This window comes from Eulemur rufifrons, chromosome 20 (assembly GCF_041146395.1).
Source record: "Eulemur rufifrons isolate Redbay chromosome 20, OSU_ERuf_1, whole genome shotgun sequence".
In the NCBI taxonomy this organism is placed as follows: domain Eukaryota; kingdom Metazoa; phylum Chordata; class Mammalia; order Primates; family Lemuridae; genus Eulemur; species Eulemur rufifrons.
Genome location: NC_091002.1, coordinates 37,920,897 through 37,941,423, shown reverse-complemented (window position 1 = coordinate 37,941,423; position 20,527 = coordinate 37,920,897). Strand labels below are relative to the sequence as shown.

General features: G+C 40.7%; 1 protein-coding gene across 6 annotated transcripts in view; it reads left to right on the top strand.

Moving 5' to 3' along the window:
• KIF16B (kinesin family member 16B) overlaps positions 1-20,527 on the top strand; it is a 266,306-nt gene that overhangs the window by 138,245 nt on the left and 107,534 nt on the right. For all 6 annotated transcript variants that reach the window (XM_069496659.1, XM_069496657.1, XM_069496658.1 and 3 more), the window contains exons 16-17: positions 15,359-15,441; positions 16,871-16,959. In XM_069496659.1, the coding sequence (XP_069352760.1) occupies positions 15,359-15,441; positions 16,871-16,959 (172 nt within the window). The remainder of the gene's footprint in view (positions 1-15,358; positions 15,442-16,870; positions 16,960-20,527) is intronic.

The following is a 20,527-nucleotide window of genomic DNA, read 5'->3' as shown; positions in this document are numbered from 1 at the left end:
TTTGTATATATTGTGAGCAAACAAGTTGGCTAGGCAGTAAGAGAACATGCACCTCTCGTAATTAATTACTGATTAGGTATAACAAGGGTGAAGACTATTGCTTCAGTATACTGTTTTCTGTTTGGCTGGAGGGCTTCTTTATAATACCCACTGTCTTGTTGAATTAAACATGAACATATATGTAATTGTCCTAAAAGTTGTTATGGAAATATGATGCTAATGGAATTTCTAAGTTAAAAAATACCCCTCAAATGCAAAGCCTGAACACAACGGTTTCTTTTAATAATTTAATTTTCATTATTTATGCTTATGAATAGTTATAATTATAACATACATAGAGGATTTGGTATCATGCCTATTTGTCTCTTGAATAACTTCAATATCATAGAAAAGCTCCAAGAACTTTTTTAACTTCAGAATTATTTGAAATGAAATGGTGCCCCACCACCCTTGAATACTTCAGTGTGTGTTTCCCTTAAACCGTGACATCACGTTAGGACACTAATCCTGCTGCATTTGTACCATCCGATCCTCAGACCCCATTCAAGTTTCTCCATTTGCCCCAGCGGTGTTCCTTATGGTCCCTCTTCAGTCTGGCTTCCTGGGTGGCATTCGGTTGCCACATTGCTCTAGTCTCTTTCAGTCTCCAGAGAGTCACAGTTCCTTGGTCTTTCCTGGACTTTTATGACTCTGGCAATTTTGAAAACAGTAGGTCAGATATGTTGTAGATTGTCCCTCTGCATGAATGTAGGATTTATCTTTGTTTCTTCATGATTACACCAATGGTGTGCATTTTGACAAGATTGTCAGAGACATCATGTTGTGTTTTCCTCATATCTTATGATTTCCATTATCCCATTACTGGTGATGTTCACTTTGATCTCTCAGTTAAGATGCAGCTTGCTTCTTCCCTGTGAATTTATTCCTTTTCCCTTTATTGTTAATATGTATATTGGGAAGGTACTTTGAGATCATAAATATTCTATTCTTGGTTATACTTTCACCCGCTGGTTTTAGAATCCATTTTTTTTCTGAATTAATAATTATTCTGATAGTTGCCAAATGGTGATTTTTAAATTTCATCATTCTTTCTACATTTATTAATTTTTTTCTTAGTATAAGAAAGAACTTTCTCTTCTTGCCATTTATGTAATTAAATCAATAGGGTCACACAGCTTGCTATTTTATTTTACTAGGTTTTGATCTGTTTTTATCATTATTTATTTTGATACTCAAATTGTCCCAGATTTGGCCAACGAGAGTTCGTTCAAGCTGGCTTTTGTCCCCTTTGGCTTGTCCTCCGTGTTCTGTGAGCACTTCCTTACTTGCTGACACAAGATATTCCAGGCTTTTCTCATACTGTCCTGGAACTGACCAGTTCTCCATGGAGCCCTTGTTCCTTCTCTCGGGGTTCAGGGTCAGTAATCTTGTTTGTCCTTGGTTCCTGGTGTGCTCTTGGCCAAAGAATGACCAGACACACCAAAAGCAAGGCAAGCCATGAAACGAAGTTTCCCAGGAAGATCAGAGGTCAGCAGTAGCAGATGACCAACCTAAGCAAAGGACACAGTGAGCACCCAGTGATCATTGCCAAGCTGCATTTTTGCAACCAGTATAGGATAGAGAAACAGGTTATTTCCAGACAGCAGTATTAGTCATGGTGGGAGGCTGTCTCTGCCCTGCGCCCGGAAAGTCACCATAATTTGACAGGCAAGCAGTCACCATGTAGGGCTCTTTAGTGGCAGTCCCTGCTTGGGAACTCGCAGGCTTTAGTGCTGACAACACGGGTAATTGAAGGGCAGAGTTGACACACATCCCCACCAGTGAATCATGTAAGTGGTATCTAGACCGCAGCCAGGTCACCTGCTTGTTCTCTAAGGGGACCTCAGGTGAAAGTTTGCTGCTGTCCCTCCAGACTGCAGGGGCTGGGACCTGGGGCATGGTGAGAGACAGTATCTCCTTGCCCCGGGGAGAAGGAATGCATACAGTTGCGATCCCTGTGTTGGCTGCATCTCCCTCAGGCCAGAGGGAGGTAACCTTACCTAGATGACTGAATTTATTCTACCAGGATTTTGCCACAGGCCTGTACTGGTTTTCATAATCATTGCTAACCTATGAGTAGAGCAGTTTCACTGTTGCCTCCCAGAATTGTGGGAAATAAAACATGTATTTTTTTTCCCCTGATTAATTTGAGTGCATCCTCTGTTTACCCTTATAATTCCTTATAACCACTTTCTCATATAAATTTAGATACGTTCCCAATATTGTAGTGTTTTCTATTGATATATGATTTTGTTACTTTTTATATCTACTTTTCATTTGCTTTAATCTATTCTTTTCTTTGTGATTTCTTTGATAATTTTAAAATCAGCCACAGAATTAGAGAACATTTGGTTTTACTTTCTGTTATTTTCCTGATGCTTTAGTTATTTTATCTTTTCAAGTTTTTGTTTTGAAATATTTAATTATTTATAGTACTTCAGGGGTTCATTGGTTTATAAGTATAGCTCTAATTTAACTTTTCTTCCCCATATTGGTATGCCATTTATCATAATCTCACTCCACTTTATACTCACCCATTTGTTGAAGAAACTTTACCAAAAATGAAAACACATACAGCATTATATCTATTCCTTGGTAGTCAGCTTTCTTCCAGTACTCTGTGTTTCTGCTTTTGTACCAGGATCACACAGTTTTAATGCTTGTTGTTTTAAAATATGCTTTAATCTCTTTTTTTTTTTTTTTGAGACAGTCTCGTTCTGTTGCCTGGGCTAGAGTGCCGTGGCATCAGCCTAGCTCACAGCAACTTCAAACTCCTGGGCTCAAGCGATCCTCCTCCCTCAGCCTCCCGAGTAGCTGGGACTACAGGCATGCGCCACCATGCCTGGCTAATTTTTTCTATATATATTTTTAGTTGTCCAGCTAATTTCTTTCTATTTTTAGTAGGGATAGGGGTCTCGCTCTTGCTCAGGCTGGCTTCGAACTCCTGAGTTCAAACGATCCACCTGCCTTGGGTTTCCACAGTGCTAGGATTATAGATGTGAGCCACCGTACCCGGCCTAATCTCTATTCTTATCTGAGTGGTTTTTTTTTTTTTTTTTTTGCTATTCATGCCTATTAATTTTTCAAAAAAAATTTAGAATAATATTTTTTGTGTTAAAATATCCTTTGAGGTGTTAGATTCTAATTTCCTTTGATTTATTTGCATTTTAAAAATACATTTCCATCTTGAGACTTCTTATACAATATGTCTCTTATATTTGAATTTTCATCTATTTCTTTCAATAAAACTTTGAAGGTTTTTCATATGTACATACATATATATATATTTGAACTGTGTTTATTCATGAATATAAAATTCCAAACATAATGGTATACAATTGGGATTGATTGGGGGGGATTCTTTAGTATAAGTAATTTTTGACTCAGAAATAGCCCATAAACATCAGCATTGGCTGTGGGATCCACCTGGCGTTTTGCCCCTGCGTTTGAACTGTGGCGCAGCAGTTCGCTGCCCCCAGCTGCTTTTCCCTGGAGCTCCTGGAGTTTCCATCAAGTACAGCCCCGGATGCAGAGTGGATTATGGATTGCAGTGACTGCTGTTCCTGCTGTCTTTGGGTTAAATAGTCTCTTGCAGATTTGCCTGTGGGAAAATCAGTACCGAATTCCAAACAACATTCTGAAAAAGGAACTTTCAGAACACATACTTTTTAATATGGGCACTGCCTAAAAATTTAACATTTGATTTTGGGCTGCTACTCTTCTACTCTTCCTCCTCCCTGTAAAAAAAGATTATCAGCTTATTTATTTAGTTTGAAGAAATTGTTTATACAGCTTTGATTAGGTTTTTAATTCACTTATGGATTGAGGCATGGTACCTAGATGATATATCTCCTATGCAGTATTTTTATTAAGTATCTTTTTATTTGTATTTGTATTTTTGAGACAAGGTCTCACTATGTTTCCCTGGCTGGTCATGAACTCCTGAGCTCAAACAATCCTACCACCTCAGCCTTCTGAGTAGCTGGGATTAGAGGGACATGTTTTTATTAAGTGGGTTTTTTTTTTTAAATCTCAAATTTTTCCCTAAGTTAAACATCTATTTTAAAAATATGCCTATTCTGGTTAGTGATTCAAGTTAGGAACTACATTTTGGATCTTCATATTGAAGATGTGACTTGTCCTAAGAAAGTAGTGGTAGTAATTGGCATTAAAGGTTAATTGTGGGAATTGTTTTTCCCTGTAGGTTGCCCTTAATTGTTTTATTGCCATGATATCAAGATCTTCAGATCTGATGGGCTTGAGTTCCTCTGGCATTCTGCTGTGCTATGAACAGCTTTCTCAGTATCACTGTTAATGGAATTGACATAAAAATACTGTGTTCGAAGGTGTTAAAACGCTGTGCACTGCGTATAAATGTCTTTAGCAAGTCTTAGGGCAGTAAAATGCAAGATGACTTTGTGTTTCAAAGCATTTCATGGCAGAAGCAAGATGACAACTTGGTTTTTATTTTTTAATTATACATACTTTAAGACTGAAAGATCTTAGTAAGGGAAAAACATCTATAGTCCTTCAGAAATTAAGGATTAGAATTCTCTACCTAACCTTTCTTACTGTTTTTAAAATGAGAACTAGAACATGATGTTTTTTAATCACAAAGGGATATATTGTTTGTGGTTATGAAACAGTATGTAGTAAACATTTTAAAAAACGTGAATGGGACTGATACATCCCTGTATCAGAATAGTGTTTAACCACTGGAAAAGAAGGATGGGGTTTGATCAGGCAGAGCTACAAAAGGTTTCAACTATATCTGTAAGCCTTTATTCAAGAAAAAAAAGCCTACGGCCAAAAAAAAAAAAAAATACAAAATACATAGGCTTCATTAAAACATAATAAATGGGGAGCAGTATTAAACACAGTAGCATTTTGATGCTCCATAACTATCTTAGCTTTTTCCCCGTAAAACAAAATTTTAAGTAAATTATCTATCATGTTTCTGCACAGTCCTGCCTTAGTTAATTTCTACAAAGTCAAACTTTCTGAATTAACAGATGGCAGGCAAGCCTCTTGGAGATGGGTCTGGGGATAGCTGTATAATTGCCATATTGGATCAACTCCCTTTCCCCACAGCCTTTATCCAAAAAAAAAAAAAAAAAAAAAATTACAGCAGACCATCATTATCAGTCGTATGCACAAATTCATACTTTATTTCTCTGCAACTTAAATAATCGTAACTTAATACTGTGTGTCCTGTGTCATCTCTTCAGCTCTTAAGCCAGGCTTGGGTCATACCCGAAGCCGTAGGATCATGAAGCCCAGGTAACCCTGGTCTCCCAATTTGTTGTTCTAATCCCAGTTTCTGGTTAACTGGAGTGGTTATTGGCCTAGGGCCCTTCCCGACACATTGTCTCTTGGTCATCAGAATGGACCTCACTGGTATCTGGCCCATTGAATTGATCCAGGAAGGGCATAACAGAAAGAAATCTTTTGAAACAGGCCCAAGTAGCCCTTCCCTTTTATAAAAGGAAACGGTATCAAGCTTAGAGAATGCAGATGGTGGTCAAGTAGCATTGATTGCTAACCATGTGAACTCCACAGTTGACTGGATTCCTGGTTCACCTTACACTACCAGCAGCTTGCCACCTTTTCACTGCCAGTGTTTAGTTTTAGTTTACTGCTGATATTTGGTATTCAGATGTCTCTTTTCATTAGTAAATTGCTATTCATTTGGAAATGTGTTAGTTAGGCTGTCCCATTAAAAAACATGATAGTAATTACCACTTCCTTATCTAAATTACTTAATACACATGTGAATGCTAACTAATAGGAGATTTATCTAAATTTAGCAGATTGTCACCATTGGGAGCAAATTCTTTACCTGTGTCAGTTAACAGCCTTGCTTCTTTCTGATTACTTAAACTATTTCCCCTGCCTTAAATTATAGCAATTGTTTTCATCTGGTAGTGTCTTCACTAAAAGCATTTGCTAGTATCATAAACATTAATTGTGATAACGTATGTAATGCATGTTACCTAAAGCCTGGCATAGGAAATATTTCTCCTCTTTTTTGAATTCTCCCAGAAATAGTGCATGGGGTATGTTGCATTATGTCTAAGCATGATCTTTGATTGCTGTGTTCTACAAAGCTTATTTCTCCTCACGCTCATGAGTCTATACTATGATTCCATAGAATGATTCCATAGAAAGAAGAGGCCATTGTTAGAGGAGAAAGCATGAATTTGACCATGATATCTAGTCCATAGGCCTTAAGCTCTTCTTGGAAGTCTTAGACCCTAGATTTTTTCCCTTATTAAATATGCTTAATATGAAATGGTACAACAGTCAGATGCATTATAATTCAAAAAGTATTTCAGCATGTGTCCTACAATTGCTGGGAGTTATTCTCTTAATTATTATTTTTCTCTTTTTACTATAATGTGTTATTTAAAGCTAATAGTTGTTAAATGTAATTAATTTTTCCATTCATATAAGTGGATTCCTTTGGTCTTCTTGCTGGTTTGTCAGATCCACTGAATGCTCATCTCTCCTTTTAGAAGTGCTGCAGAGACAGCATCTGGGAAATTTATACTTAGGTGCATCTGAATGTGTTATGCTTGACTGCCAAAATATATTTGCATCTATTCAAGTGCTCAGATAGAGGGAACAGATGATTGTCTGCAAAGTGGAGCTGAGGAGCCTTTGATAAAATTTTCATCTGCTGGAGGGCTGCTGTGAGTTGTTCAGTGACAAATTAAAAAAGAATTTTAGGGGAACTAGAAAGGGAAATACATCTCCCAGTGGTTTAGCCATGGTATCCAGTTAACAGAAGAGATCTTATATGTGCACAAAAAGTCAGCGTGTATCAGTGTCTATTACGCTGCTGACTCACCTGCGCCTGCCCCTAAGCACTCATATGTCTTCCTCAAGTTAGAGAGCTGCAAATCTGACACCTTTTCACTCGTATATGGGCTGATTCAACAGATATTTTTGAATGTCAAAGCCCTAACAATTCCTAAAAGACGATACTTAAAACTGATGGTTCTCAAAATGGGATGTCAACATCAACATGACTTGGGAGGTTGTTAGAAATGCAGATTCCCAGGCCCCATCCTAGAACTACCGAACTACAAAATCTAGGGATGAGGCCGAGTGATCTGGTTTTTTATAAGCCTGTGATTCTGATGCATGCTTGAGTATGAGAACAGCTGGCCAAGGCTAATCATACTGGAGTCGGTTTCTTGGTGCTCTAGACTTGAACACATGAAACAACCATTTGTCAGTCTCTTTGAACCCGCTCTTCTCTTGTCTCACTCATCACATCTATTTTCCTTGATATTGCTTCTCATTTTTAAGCTTCGTTTTCAGCTTCATATCCCATTAGGTGGCTTTGCATTGTGTCTTGGCAAGGGTTTCTTGGGGTTAACCTGTTTGGGTTTTGCCAAGTTGCTTGAAGAGGGGACTTCAAAAAGTTCATAGAAACATGGAATTAAAAGATAGAAATGTAAACTTTATTTTTCAGCATAAGCTCTGTCAAGGGTAAGACATTTTTGTAAGTGATGATACCGGCCATTTAGTCCTTCCCTAAAGGACTGAAGATCCTGGGGATTTAGCCATTTCAATGTAGTGTTTTTTCACATTATTAGTTGAAGAGAAATGGATGCCCTTTACAGATCTTTTAAGATTAGGAAAAAAAAGTCAGAGGGAACCAAATCAGGAGTGTAAGGTATGTACCTAATGATTTCCCATCAAAACTCTCACAAAATCACCCTTGTTTGCTGAGAGGAACGAGCAGGAGCACCGTCGTGATGAAGGACTCTCTAGTGAAGCTTTCCCAGGTGTTTTTCTAACTTTCTCAAAACACTATCATGATAAGCAGATGTTATTGTTCTTTAGCCCTGCAAAAAGTGAACAAGGAAAGTGCATTAAACATGGCAAAAAACCGTTGCCATGACTTGCTCTTGACTGGTTTGCTTTTACTTTGACTGGACCACTTCCCCCTCTTGGTAGCCGTTGCTTTGATTGTGCTTTGTCTTCAGGATTGTTCTGGTAAAGCCACGTTTCATCTCTTGTCACGATTCTCTGAAGAAATGTTTTGGGATCTTGATGCCATGTGCTTAAAATTTCCACTGAAAGCTCTGCTCTTGTCTGCTGCTGATCTGGGCACAACAATTTTGGCACCCAAGCGGAAAGTTTGCTCCACTTCCGTTTTCAATCAGAATTGTGTAAGCTCAACCAGTTGGGATGTCTGCGGTGTTGGCTATTGTTTGTGCTGTTAATCATCGGTCCTCTTAGGGCACAAATGAGATTAATTTTTTGCTTGCAAATTGATGTGGATGGTCTGCTGCCGTGGGCTTCATCTTTAACATCGTCTCATCCCTTCTTAAAATGAGTTATCCGTTTGTAAACTGCTGATTTATTTGGGGAGTTGTCCCCATAAACTTTACGTAAAGCATCAGTGGTTTCACCATTCTTCCACGCAAGCTTCGCCATAAGTTTGATGTTTGTTCTTGCTTCAATTGTAGCTGCATTCATTGGGGGGTGGGGTGGGGTGGAATATGCCTCTTCCAGCTCATGCATAGCCAAAACTCCTCCCAGAGGGTGGCCTTAGACTGCTGAAATGGGAGACATTTACCCAAAGTTGAATTCTAAAGTAAAAGAATGTGTCTGTCGTAATGGCATATGGTGGAAAACTGACTTAGATAGTATTTCCACCAAAGTGTGTAGTGGAAAAATGTCTTACGACTGGACAGGGGGTGGGGTGAGGAGTATGGTAGTGAGGCCAAGGCTGTTGGGTCCTGGGCAGGCTTGTAGGGCTCTTAAGTCCCAGGCTGGTTGCATGAATTTTCTGTGGAAGGCAGAAGGGAGTCAGTCGGTGCTCGCCACTCAGTAGATGAATAACGTGGGCGGAGAGGTGAAGGACATGCAAGGTTTTGTTTAGCCTGAAGTGAGGCTTGTAGAGGAGCAGTGAGGAAAAGGGGTTGAAGGTTAGAAACTGTAGGAGCTGAAGGATAAAGGAACAGGAAGGGAGGCGATTTTGTAAGAACGGTTTTGGAAGGAACAATAGGATATTGACAGCTTTGAGTATGTCAGAGCCTGGAAATGTATAGTTGAGATTGTTACTAACAGTGAATAAGTCCTTGGTAACAAAGAATATGGTCTCCTGGGGATGAATGGAAAGAAAGTTACTAATAGTGCTGCCAGTTATATAATGCCTTCTCTTTAGTTCTTTGGAATTTATCATGGGATTATCTGCTGTCTTGAATTGCCCTCTAATCATTTCATAGGCTTTCTACATTTTCCTGCAGAAGGACAGGCCTATTCCATACACAAATGCTCCTCAACTTGTGACAGGGCTACGTCCTGATAAACCTGTCATAAATTGAAAACATTGTAAGTCGAAAATGCATTTAATTTACCTAAACTACCGAATATCATAGCTTGTGTAGCCTACCTTAAACATGGTCAGAACACTTACATTAGCTTGTAGTTGGGCAAAATCTTCTAACACAAAGCCTAGTTTATAATAAAGTGTTGAAAATCTCACGGAATTTATTGAATGCTATACTGAATGGATATCATTTTGACACCATCATAAAGTTGAAAAAGCCTACATAGAACCATCTTAAATTGGGGACTGTCTGCACTCTTTGTTTCTCTCGTGAGGTTTTAAGAAGAAAAACATCAGCTCCGCCCATCTCCCCCACCCTCACCTTGTCCCCCCGACACACACACTTAAAAATTTCTTTGAGAATGGGACTGGAGCATCTCGAAATTTTACAAAGATCTCTACTCAGCCCGTACACACAGTTGGGCAAATCAGTCTCAATGGATTATTTGGCTGGAAACCTCAGTAGCAAAGATTGAAAATCAATTTTCTTTCTTCTTTAGAGTCCCAGAATCTAAGTTTTTAATATTCACTTTATCAAGAGTAAACAGGGATTAAAGTGATTTGCCTAAAGCAGGAAATTATAAATCCTTATTTGGATTGTAAACATTGAAAAGGAAGGGACAGGCCTATGTGGCTTTTTGGTAAGGTGTCATGTGCATTTGCATCCTTCGCAAACGCTGGCTGATGATCTGACAGCCTGCTTTGACACGGATCCCGCTGCCTTTGATTCACAGAGCCTGCCTGTCATTCATTCCCAAACCAGCCCTTAGTGCCAAGCCGTGGTGTTTGAATTTGTTTAATATTTATGGGAAATTTTCTTACCCACCACAAACACCATGTCAGACCTTAATTTTTTTTTTTTTAATCTAGCTTTCAAAGCCATTTTGGAGATAGAGAAAAATTTCTATAATTCTCCTGTGCTAAATAATCAAGTCTATGCCACCAAGTCTAAGGCCTTAGAACATATTACTTAAACTGTTCTTAAGTATTGACATGTTAATGGAAATTAGACTTTCTCTTTATCAGGTCCCCAAATGGTGCCATTATCATAACTTAATATAAGTAAGTATTTGAAGACATTTTAAATCAGAATGAAAATTGTCACACACAAGCAAGTTTCGTTTTGCTTGAATCAGGTAACGACATAAGAACTTCACCCACCCTACTTCATTTCAACCTCTCATCCGGTACCATTTCAGAAAATTATATGTTCCTCGACAGAACTTGGCTTCTCTACCTGTCACATCTAAAATGAAAACCTCTCTTTCACTGAACGTGCTTTAGCAATGCATTATATCCTGTTTGTGTGGGACTTTCTAAAGTGATTAAAATGCAGAGCTAGGAGCCCTGCGGCAGAATTACAAAGGGCCTCCCATCTTCACTGCCACAGCAGCCTCTAAGCTCTCATTACTTTGGACCATGCACTTTGGGGAACCCAGTTGTCTCATATATTTGTATGAATTGCAACCAAGAATGAAATAATTCATACATCATCAGCTCAGAAATATTCATGTGACAATATTTAATAGAAAAAAATGAGTTGGTTTATTTGTGCAGTAGCAGAATTAGAAAATCTAATAAAACTTGAGGAGGGTGATTGTGATGTTAATGATTATTGTCCCTGTACTCCTTAGAGATCACTAGAAATGTTTTACATGCTTTTTTTTTTTTTAAGCTTACTTGAAATATTAAAATAGAAAACCTCATGTGAAACCAGGATTCACTGGTCTCTCATTCACAGAGATTTAAATGAAGCTTTTTCTTTTTTCTCTCTGTCTCTCTGTCTTTTTAACAAATGTCTTTGTCTACCCTTTTACAGTGTCATTTCCTCTCCATCCCCCTTTACGGCCCTATGGAACTTGTCTTCAGTTATGTATTAAGCTCTGAAATAATCTCAAAGAAGCCATTACATATTTCAAGGAGGTTTAGGCATGCTCTCAAAATGATAAATTAAATGCATCACAAAAAGTCCATCTTCTGCAATTAATCACCCTAACCTCAGATCAAGTTGTTCATAGTTAAAAAGAATTTAAGATCTGGAAGGGACCTTAGAAATTATTCAGTTTGATGACTAGGTGAGGAAACTGAATTCTGGGAGCATCAGCAGTGGCTTGTCCTCAGCCACACCAAGGTTTCTGAGCAGGACACATGCTCCAGGCTTCATCTAGAACTTTTATACCGTCATCCATTCTCATTCATTTTTTTCTTTTATTCATTTATTTTCTTTTTTTCCTTCAATTTGCTTATTGTTTTTTAAGTATACTCATGAGTTTTCTTTTAACAACAAAGTATCCTGCAGGATCTGTCATCCCAATCCTCTGGCTACTGCCAACTCTATCCTTCTCTTCATTCATAGACTTCTTGGATGAACTGTCTGCACGCAGTAGGTCTACATTTTCTTACCTCTCGCTCACTCCTCAATCCCTCCCCTCGGGCTGCTACCAAAACAGCTCTCACTAAGGCCACCTGCAACCTCCATTCTACTGGACACAATGATGTGTTCTAGTCTTTTCATCTTGGTCGATCTCTCGATCTCTCGAAAGCATTCTGCATCGTTGACCACTCCTTCCCTTCACTTCTGAGGGTCTCGAGACTTTCTTCTTCTTCTTCTTCTCCTCTCATGGCCCCTTCTCTGTTTCCTTTGCAAGCTCATCTTCTTCTACTTGGCCATTAAGAGCCAGTGTTCCTCACGGTGCCTGGGATTAGGTCCTTGTCTCTTCTACCTCTCTGTTCTCTCCTTGGGTTTCTTTCTTACACCTGTGGCTTCATTTATTAGCATATATATATATGTGAGTATATATATATATATATATATATATATGCGTGTGTGTACCACCATCATCTTTGACTTGGACCACTGCAGTGGCCTCCCAGCTTGTCTGTCCACATCTGCTCTTCCCCCTTTGGTCATTCTTCAGTCCGTCACAAGAGTGATCTTTCTGAAACTCAGATCTAATCATATTATGATGCTGCCCGAAGCTCTTCGGTGTCTTTCTGCTGCAACTAAAGAAAACACAACATTCTTTACTCTATACCCTGCAAGATTTGAGGTGGTCCAGCCCCTCCCTCCCTCTCGAGCCTTACCTTGTACACTGCTCTCCTTTGTTTCTGCTGTCACCGCCACATAGCTGTCTTCCAGTCACTCATCATAGCTGTCTTCCAGTCACTCATCACTCTTCCTCTTCGTCATCGTCATCATCACTTTTTCTTGCCACAGGACCTTTACACATGCCACTCTCCCCAACCCATCCTCAGAGCTTGTCTTAACCACTGCCTTCCTTCAGGTTATCCTTCCCTAACTTCTTCTATAATAAGCCCCTTCTTTTTTCTCTTTGAGCCCTGGGCGTAGTTCTTCCCCTTCATTTGCAGCTTTGTATATTTATTTGTGTTATTATTTGATTATTTACCTCTCTCTGACTTTTTTGTGAGCTCTGTAAGGACAAGGCATACCTCTGACTTCCTCAATTCTGCATCCCCAGAGTTTATCATAGCAACTATCATACAGCAAGTTTCATTAAGTATTTGCTGAATGAATGAACAAAGAACGCATCATGTAAAAATGAAGAAAATTTTTAACTTTAGTTGGTTTGTTGAATAAAGGTATACAGTAGACGAAAGGAAAGATATACAGTAGACGAAAACCAGCCTTACAGGAGCCCTTTTCACATACCAGACAGTTGAGTCACATTATTTAGATGGAAACAATGAATTGTCATGGACAGTTTTGCTTTCTTTTTTAACTCCTTTACGGGCTTTTTATATGTATTTCATGCAAATAACATGGGTGGCAAGATTATTTTCAATGATTTAATACAATCTGAAATATGTCTCTGAAATACTATTCTATTTTTCCATTAGCATATTTTAGCAATTTTCAACTTGCATGGCTGGGCATTTGATTAACAGGAAAAAAAAAAAAAAGGAATCGGAGATGTAATTAACACCTGGGATGCAATTGCCTTATTAATCTCTAATGTAACTTTAACAGCATTAAATATACATATATCTTAGACATGGCTGCTTAACTTTTTCCTCTCTATGCAGCACACAGCTCTGAGACCTAGTTGTAAAAGGCATGGGAAGCACCTTTTTTAATTATGGTAATGGTGCCTTTCCATAATTGGAAAAAATATAAATGCTATTTTACATGAGGGGAATAAGCAAATTGTAGAGTGGATGAATAATCTCCACTGCTGCCCTTCTTAGTCTCCTAAAATTCTCTTCCTTTTCATAGTGACTTCGTTTCTGCTGAATAATGACTTCCACTAAAACCAACCCTTCAGTTCCTCCCTGTGGTTACGATTTAAACCAGTTTGCTTTTAACCATATTGCATTTGAAACTCTCTTGAGGTAACCAAGGTAATACATTGAATAGGCAGGTGGATATGCTGGCCAAAAGTTCCAGAATAGATATCTGGGGTTATGATATTACCTGCAGGGTCCAGGTGTAGATATTACCCAGGCGAGAGGCTGGTGACTGTGGCCAACCAGAGGTCGCACACCCTGTCCGAAGGAGGCAGCCATCAGCAGCCCAGGGAATTTTGCCAAGTGGCATCAAAGATCTGCTGATACTGTATCTTACAATTTTTGAAGAGATGCTAGAAAGAAAACTTGACTTTTATGTGAAATATCCAAATTTTTAACTCTTGCCAACTAAAAATTTCGTGTTCTAGACATTGAACGGAACACAAAAAAATGTATCTGTGGGCTGGGTCGTTTTCCTGGCCACCAGTTTGTGACCTCTTTGTCCTGGCTCTCTAGGTCTTCACAATCTGTTTTGACTGTACTTATCCAGGATTAATTCTTGCTGCTGTTTCAGACTTTCTGTATTTTGGGTGGACTTGAATCTCTGCTTGGTCCCAAACATAGCCAGCCATTCACCTGTCTACGGCTTAGCTTCTCCCTGCGGTTACCCCGAGTGGACCACCCCCTCTTCCTCCTGGTGATCCAGTGAGATCCAGCTTAGGTCCTTGGTGCAAAGGTCTGCCCCCAGCTACTCCAGCCTAGACCCAGCACTTAAATACTAAACATTTAATCACACATGTGGTCCTTCATGGTTGACTTCCAGTATATGTGTCTTGTCTTCACATATAAGTCATTTTCCAGGCAAAGACTCAACCTGGGAGTCTGTCCTGAGGCACCGTAGACTCTCATGTGTGGATGGGATTATATAGGATAGTGAATTTCTTTGGCAACATCACTTCTCTTACATGCCTTGGGTGACAAGGAGTTCACTGCCCTTCCTGTGCCCATGCTGGCTTTGGACAGCTCTGGCCTTAGAAAGTGTGTGTTTGCTTAATCAAGCAGAAACTTGCCTCCTGCTGTGACTTTGTTATCCCTGAGCATTTACCTTGAATTCTTTTGCCTTGTGCAGTTGTTTTCTGAATAAGGAGGACTCCAGGCAACAAAACGTAGCCTTTCTTGTGCGTCTAATGTGGCCATCTAAATTTTAACAGGGTTTTGATGAGAAGCAGTGTTTTTACTTGTGTGTAGACCATACGCGTACACAATTTCTTTCCTGTCAAATTCTGAGGGGGATTTTAGTGATAGTTACCTATACTCTGCCACTTTCACCATGTTTTCTTTGGAAATAACTTTTATCCGAATTAATAAACGTTTCCTAAATCTGTGACCATATGCTTTGCTTGACATTATGTCTCCTTTGGAGAACTAGTTTCTTTTTTTCTTCCAAACAATCAAGACTTTCATTATCTGTCTGTTGGGTTTTAAATCTCATAGTGTGTCATAATGCTTAGATTCATCACTTCTGCCTAGGATATTTTGAGTATTGTGACACTCAAAAGTATTCACAGATTTAAAACTGGCTTAAGCAAGCAGACTTTAAAGCTTTCCCTTATTGTTTTATAATACGCTGGAAATTACATTTCAACCACAGAATTCCATGTTATGATGTCGCCAACTGACCAAACTGCTTACTGAAAATTCATTACTGTTTTTATGTGTTCTCAGGTGCTGTGATACTCTTGGGAAGAACCAATATGTTTCGCTTTAACCATCCAAAGGAAGCTGCCAAGCTCAGGGAGAAGAGGAAGGTGAGTGTGACATCTCTATGACATCTCTATGACATCTCCAGGAGGGAACCTCCGGTGGGGATGGGGGTGGGTCGGGGTGTCCGCTCTGGTCCCAACAGTTTGACTTTCTGGAATATAGAACCACTTGAAAAGTAGTTCTGTAACCTGGGTTGATTCTAGGGAGTTTGATTCCTAGCAGTTGATGGGCTGAGGATGTAGGAGAGTGAGCAAGTAAAGGCCAGAGCAGGCAAGGAGAAACAACTCCTTCTAGATCCTTCTCTTCAGCCTTCTACCCCTCCCACAAAGGAATTGGGCATCATTTCACATTAAGTGACTTTTACTTATCAGCCTCTATCTTAGGAATTAACCCAATGCTGGAATCATATTTATCCAAAATCAGCCACAGTAAATGTGATTTTTTCCTTGGGGTGTGAAAGAGAGCAGGGTTAGTTTAGGACAATTGGGGGAGACGTCGGCTTGGTTGGAAGGGGACAGCTAGAGGGCACTTTAAGTGCTGAGTGGAGGAGGTGGGCTGAGGACCAGAAAAGGAAGGGAGGAACTGAGGGGGAAAAAAATCTGTCCACAGACATTGCGGCGGGTCCCTAGACTGATGAAGATAATAAAGACGATAGCTAACATATCTATGAGCTGGGAATGGTCCTAAACTTCTACATATATTCTGCCACTTTGTGCAGCAGCTGTTACCACCCCCACGTTACAGACAGTCAAGATGAGAAACAGACTGAGAGAGACCCTCCCTAATTTGTTCTGTAGCCAGCAAGTGGGGAGCTGGGGCTGCAGCAGGGGCTTGCATACCAGAAACCTCCGCCCCTGACCACTGAGCCACACAGCCTCTCATCTTGCCTCCTTGCGTAAGGGCTGCCCGAGGTTGCCAGGGCCTTAGATGGGAAATAACGAGAGAGCCGCAAACCCCAGCCTTCTCCAGGGCTGCCGGCTCCAGCCAGTGAAGCCTCTTATCTGCTCCAGCCCAGGGTCTCCCTGGAGGGTCCTTTTTGGTCCACAGTTTCAGAGGAACAGAGGGAAGAAAACACGTTTGCCAGTAGCTTTCCATGGAAGCAAAATAGGTCGAGCTTTTATTTTTCGGTCTCCCTTTACCTCTCCCGCCTTCATCCTTATCACTCAGCAAGTGTGAGTGAGTGCCGCTGATAACAGGAGAATGACAAAATGTCCTGACCCCTTTCCTGGACTTTAATTGGCAGGGGAGACCAACTGCACTGTGGAATTCCTGGTGAATGTCTCCAGTTCTAGAATGCCAGGCCCCTGCTGTGCCTAGCCGAGGGTTTGGGTTTTCTCAGACCAGTTAATTGTTACGCATGTTAGTTAGGAGTGTGTGCACCTCATGGTCTCTCACTCATGGGAAGCAACGAGCCCAGAGCAGTGGCCTTCTCTGTCTGCCAAGGTAACCACTCTGCCCTGTGTTTGCTCCTAGAGTGGCCTTCTGTCCTCCTTCAGCCTGTCCATGACCGACCTCTCCAAGTCCTGCGAGAACCTGTCCGCGGTCATGTTGTATAACCCCGGGTGAGTGAACAGCAGCGTCTCCTTCCCTGTGATGATAACTGTTGTGGCATTTATTGTGCCAACTCCATTAGAGTCACTAGATAAAAATAAAACTCCTGCAACTGCGCCTCTCATCAAATCAACCATCGTCATTTTCCAAGTTCCTTTCCAGCCTTTGCTCTGTATGTGCATAATTTTACTTAGTTATAATCACAACATAAATGGGATTGTGTTTTCTAATTTTTTTTTTTTTGGCCTAACAGCATCATAAGCGTCGGTAAGGGTTGTTACAAGGCCCATTATCATTTCATAACTGTCTAATATTTTCGAGTCGGCACTTTGATTGCTCAGTGTACAATCCCTTTGGCTTACGCACTTTTATCTCCTTTTATAAATTATTAAAGGAGGCAGCCTTGATTCTTAGGGCATCCAGTAGCCCAGGAAATTATCGCCACTACTTCCAATCACTAGGGGACCACTGAGAGCGCAAACGAGAGTGTTTTAAGTGGACTTAGGGGCTGGGAGACCTTGGGCAGTCAGCTTAACTGCTCAAGTCCTTAGTGGCTTCATCAGTAACAAGACGGTGGTAACGAAAATGCCTGAAAACAGGGAACTGGATGAAAGAACTTCAGGGGTTCTTTCCAGTTTTGTGTGAGGTTTCATAATTTTATCTTTACTACCAGGAGAATCTCATATAAAGTAATGGAGGTAAATCTAATAGCAAAATAAGGGAGATAAAATTAACGAGAACATCTTCTAGAACAGTCGTTTATTTCGTAGTTACTGTACACCAGGCACTGTGCTAAGCATCTTGAATTCATGATCTTTTAATTCTCACTGTAGCCCTATTCCCATTTTACGTGTGGGGAAATTTATATGCATTCCCTCACCCCCGTATCATAGTTAGAGCTGTGGTATGTGTCTGGGGCTGTCTGATGCCAGCACCCATCTTTGACTCTGTTCCTGCCTGCCTTACTCCAGTTGGGGGGGCCAGTTCATACCTGAGGTCAGTTCCATTGCTTGTCTCCCCCCACCCCCCGCCGCCCCCGACTCAGCATCTCTCACAAACACTGAGCCATGTACTCAAAGGCATTCAGTCCTTCAGCTCAAGTCAGCACTGTGGTTTGTGCAAAGCAGATACCTTACAACAGTTTCTTCACTGTCACAGGAAGGACCTTTGAGCACATTTCTGGATTCCTCATTTTGTAGGCCAGCAAGCTGAAGCCCAGATCCAACCCCATGCTTGAGCTAGGAAAAAAAAACCAGTTAATGCAGCCCCGTGGCTGCAGGCTCCGGGGCCCCTCCCTCCTTTTAGGACTTGTGGAAGCACAAGGAGATTCCTACCTTGTGTCAGTCTTTGTCTTTACCATTCAGCTTTTCCGTCTTGTTACATGCTTATTGAGGAAGGTTGTGCACACTAAATAATTCTGTCTTGAAATAAGCCATATCCATATGACCCCTGAAATGTGACAACACTCTGAGAGCAGAACTAAATGATCAGTCCTTGGGAAGGCAGGCTTTGCTGTCGGTCCTCAATTCCTTAAAGTAGTTTTAGGAGCCGCCTTGTATGGTGACTGAGATTGAATCATTCACATGTTTACTTTAGGTTTAATATAGTACTACAGGTCTTTAGTGTTAATTTCAATTTAAATAGTGTAATTCCCGTCTGTTAAATATTGTTTGTCTGATTAAATTATTCTGTGACACGAAGACTCCTTGCTTGGATTTGTCTCCCGGCTCAGGACCCAGTTAATCCTGGAATCCAGGTACCACCTTCGTTGTCCTCGGCAGCAGTGATGCCTTTTTATTTGAATCCATTTGGAAATGTAATGTGGCTATTTAATGCCTTTGCAAACCAAAAAGCAATTTATACTCAGCCTTTCTTCTGAGACACAGGTTCACTAACCATGGGCCCCTCTTTTTCTTGCGTGTACCCATGGGATGGAAGCCCTTCCTTTTTCTCCCCAAAACATAGGAGACCATGTAGTTCTCTTAAAAGTAATGCCATTTTTTGTTGTTTATTTTTAAGTTCAAACAGTTTTTCCCAGTATTTATAAAACGAGGGGCAAAGTGTGCCAGTCGTCATCCTCAGAACTTTTTATTTAACTTTCCATGGGTGGGAAAAATAAAGTTCCAACCCTGTACCATGTCACTCGGGCTCTCCACCGTCTGTGCCCATCTCTCAGTGTGTCCCTGCACACGTCTTGGGCTCCAGCCGTCTCGGGTGTTGTTTTCACTGCCCAGTCCCGCCAGGACTAGCCCGTGCCTTTGGGGCTTCTCCTTTGCCAGTTCCAGAGCCCGAGGTGCAGTTTTGCTTTTTTGCTTTTCTACCTACTCATCCTCCAAGGCACAGTACAAACAATGTCTCCCTCTGGAAGCTGTTTCCAATTTTCCTCCCCACAATCAGAAATGTCCCTTCTCTACTGTACGATGCTCCATTCTGTGTTCCTTTTTTGTAATATACATGCATGTATCAACAAATCCTTTCTGAGCGCCTCCTGGGAACCAGGCAGGATTCTAGGACCAGGGGCACAGTTGCCACTAATACTGACAAGGTCAGATTACTCGTTGGAGGAGAGAAGCAGTCAACAGCTAATTTAAAAATGAATCCAGAAAGTGAAAATGAAGGGAAAGTCAAGTCTTGGTAGCATTTGATGGAGTGGTCAGGAGTCCCCTTCCTGAGGAGAGGACATTTGGTGTAAGACTTGAGTAGAGAGAAGATGACACTCATGAAACAGAAAGGGGAGAATGGAGAGCATTCAGACAGGGGAGGGCAAGTGCAGTGGCTTCAGAATGAGAAGTGGGAAGAGGCCCAGAGTCGATGGGATATAGGAAGCAAGAGAAGAATGGCACAAGATGAGGCTGGGGACAGTCGAGAGCCAGCTAATACAGGGCCTTGCAGGCTACTGGAAGGAGCTTGACTGTTTGCTAGGAGAACTGGCAAACCACCAGAAGGAGAGCAAGAGCGTAATCTGAAGATGCACTTACTACAAATATTAGGATGTTTGTCATTTGGAGAATGTGTCATAGAAGCAGGAGACCATTTAGAAAGCTGTTTCCTTAGTAATATAGATGTGAAATATAGTGGTGGCTTGGAACTAGCTGTTAGCCATAGAGATGAATCAATGTGGAATCAAGTGGATCGTGGGTGATTCCTTGGTTTCAGGTTTAAACAGTGGGGCAGATGACACACCCTTTCCTGAGATGGGTGAGACAGGGAGGACAGGCTTGGGTGGCATTGGGTAAGGATTTTGCTTGTATGCTTGTTTATCCTATTAGACTGGAAGCTTTCTGAGGTCAGGGCCCTTTGTTTTATTTTTTTTCTGTATCTTAAGGTGTCATTCACGTAACACGCTTAATCAAAATTTAGCAAACAAGGATGAAATTTTAGTAAGACACAGACCCTTTGGGAAAGATTTTTAAATTAATTTCTCTGGGCATGAATGTTCCAAATAGTGGAGCAAGATATATATTATACAGAGGAATGTATCTTTGTGGTATAGGTCAATTTCCCAATGGCAGTGAAGCTATTTGAATAAGATTGCGTTCGGGATCCTTGAGCAAAAGGTGCGAAGAGGGCCTCATGATG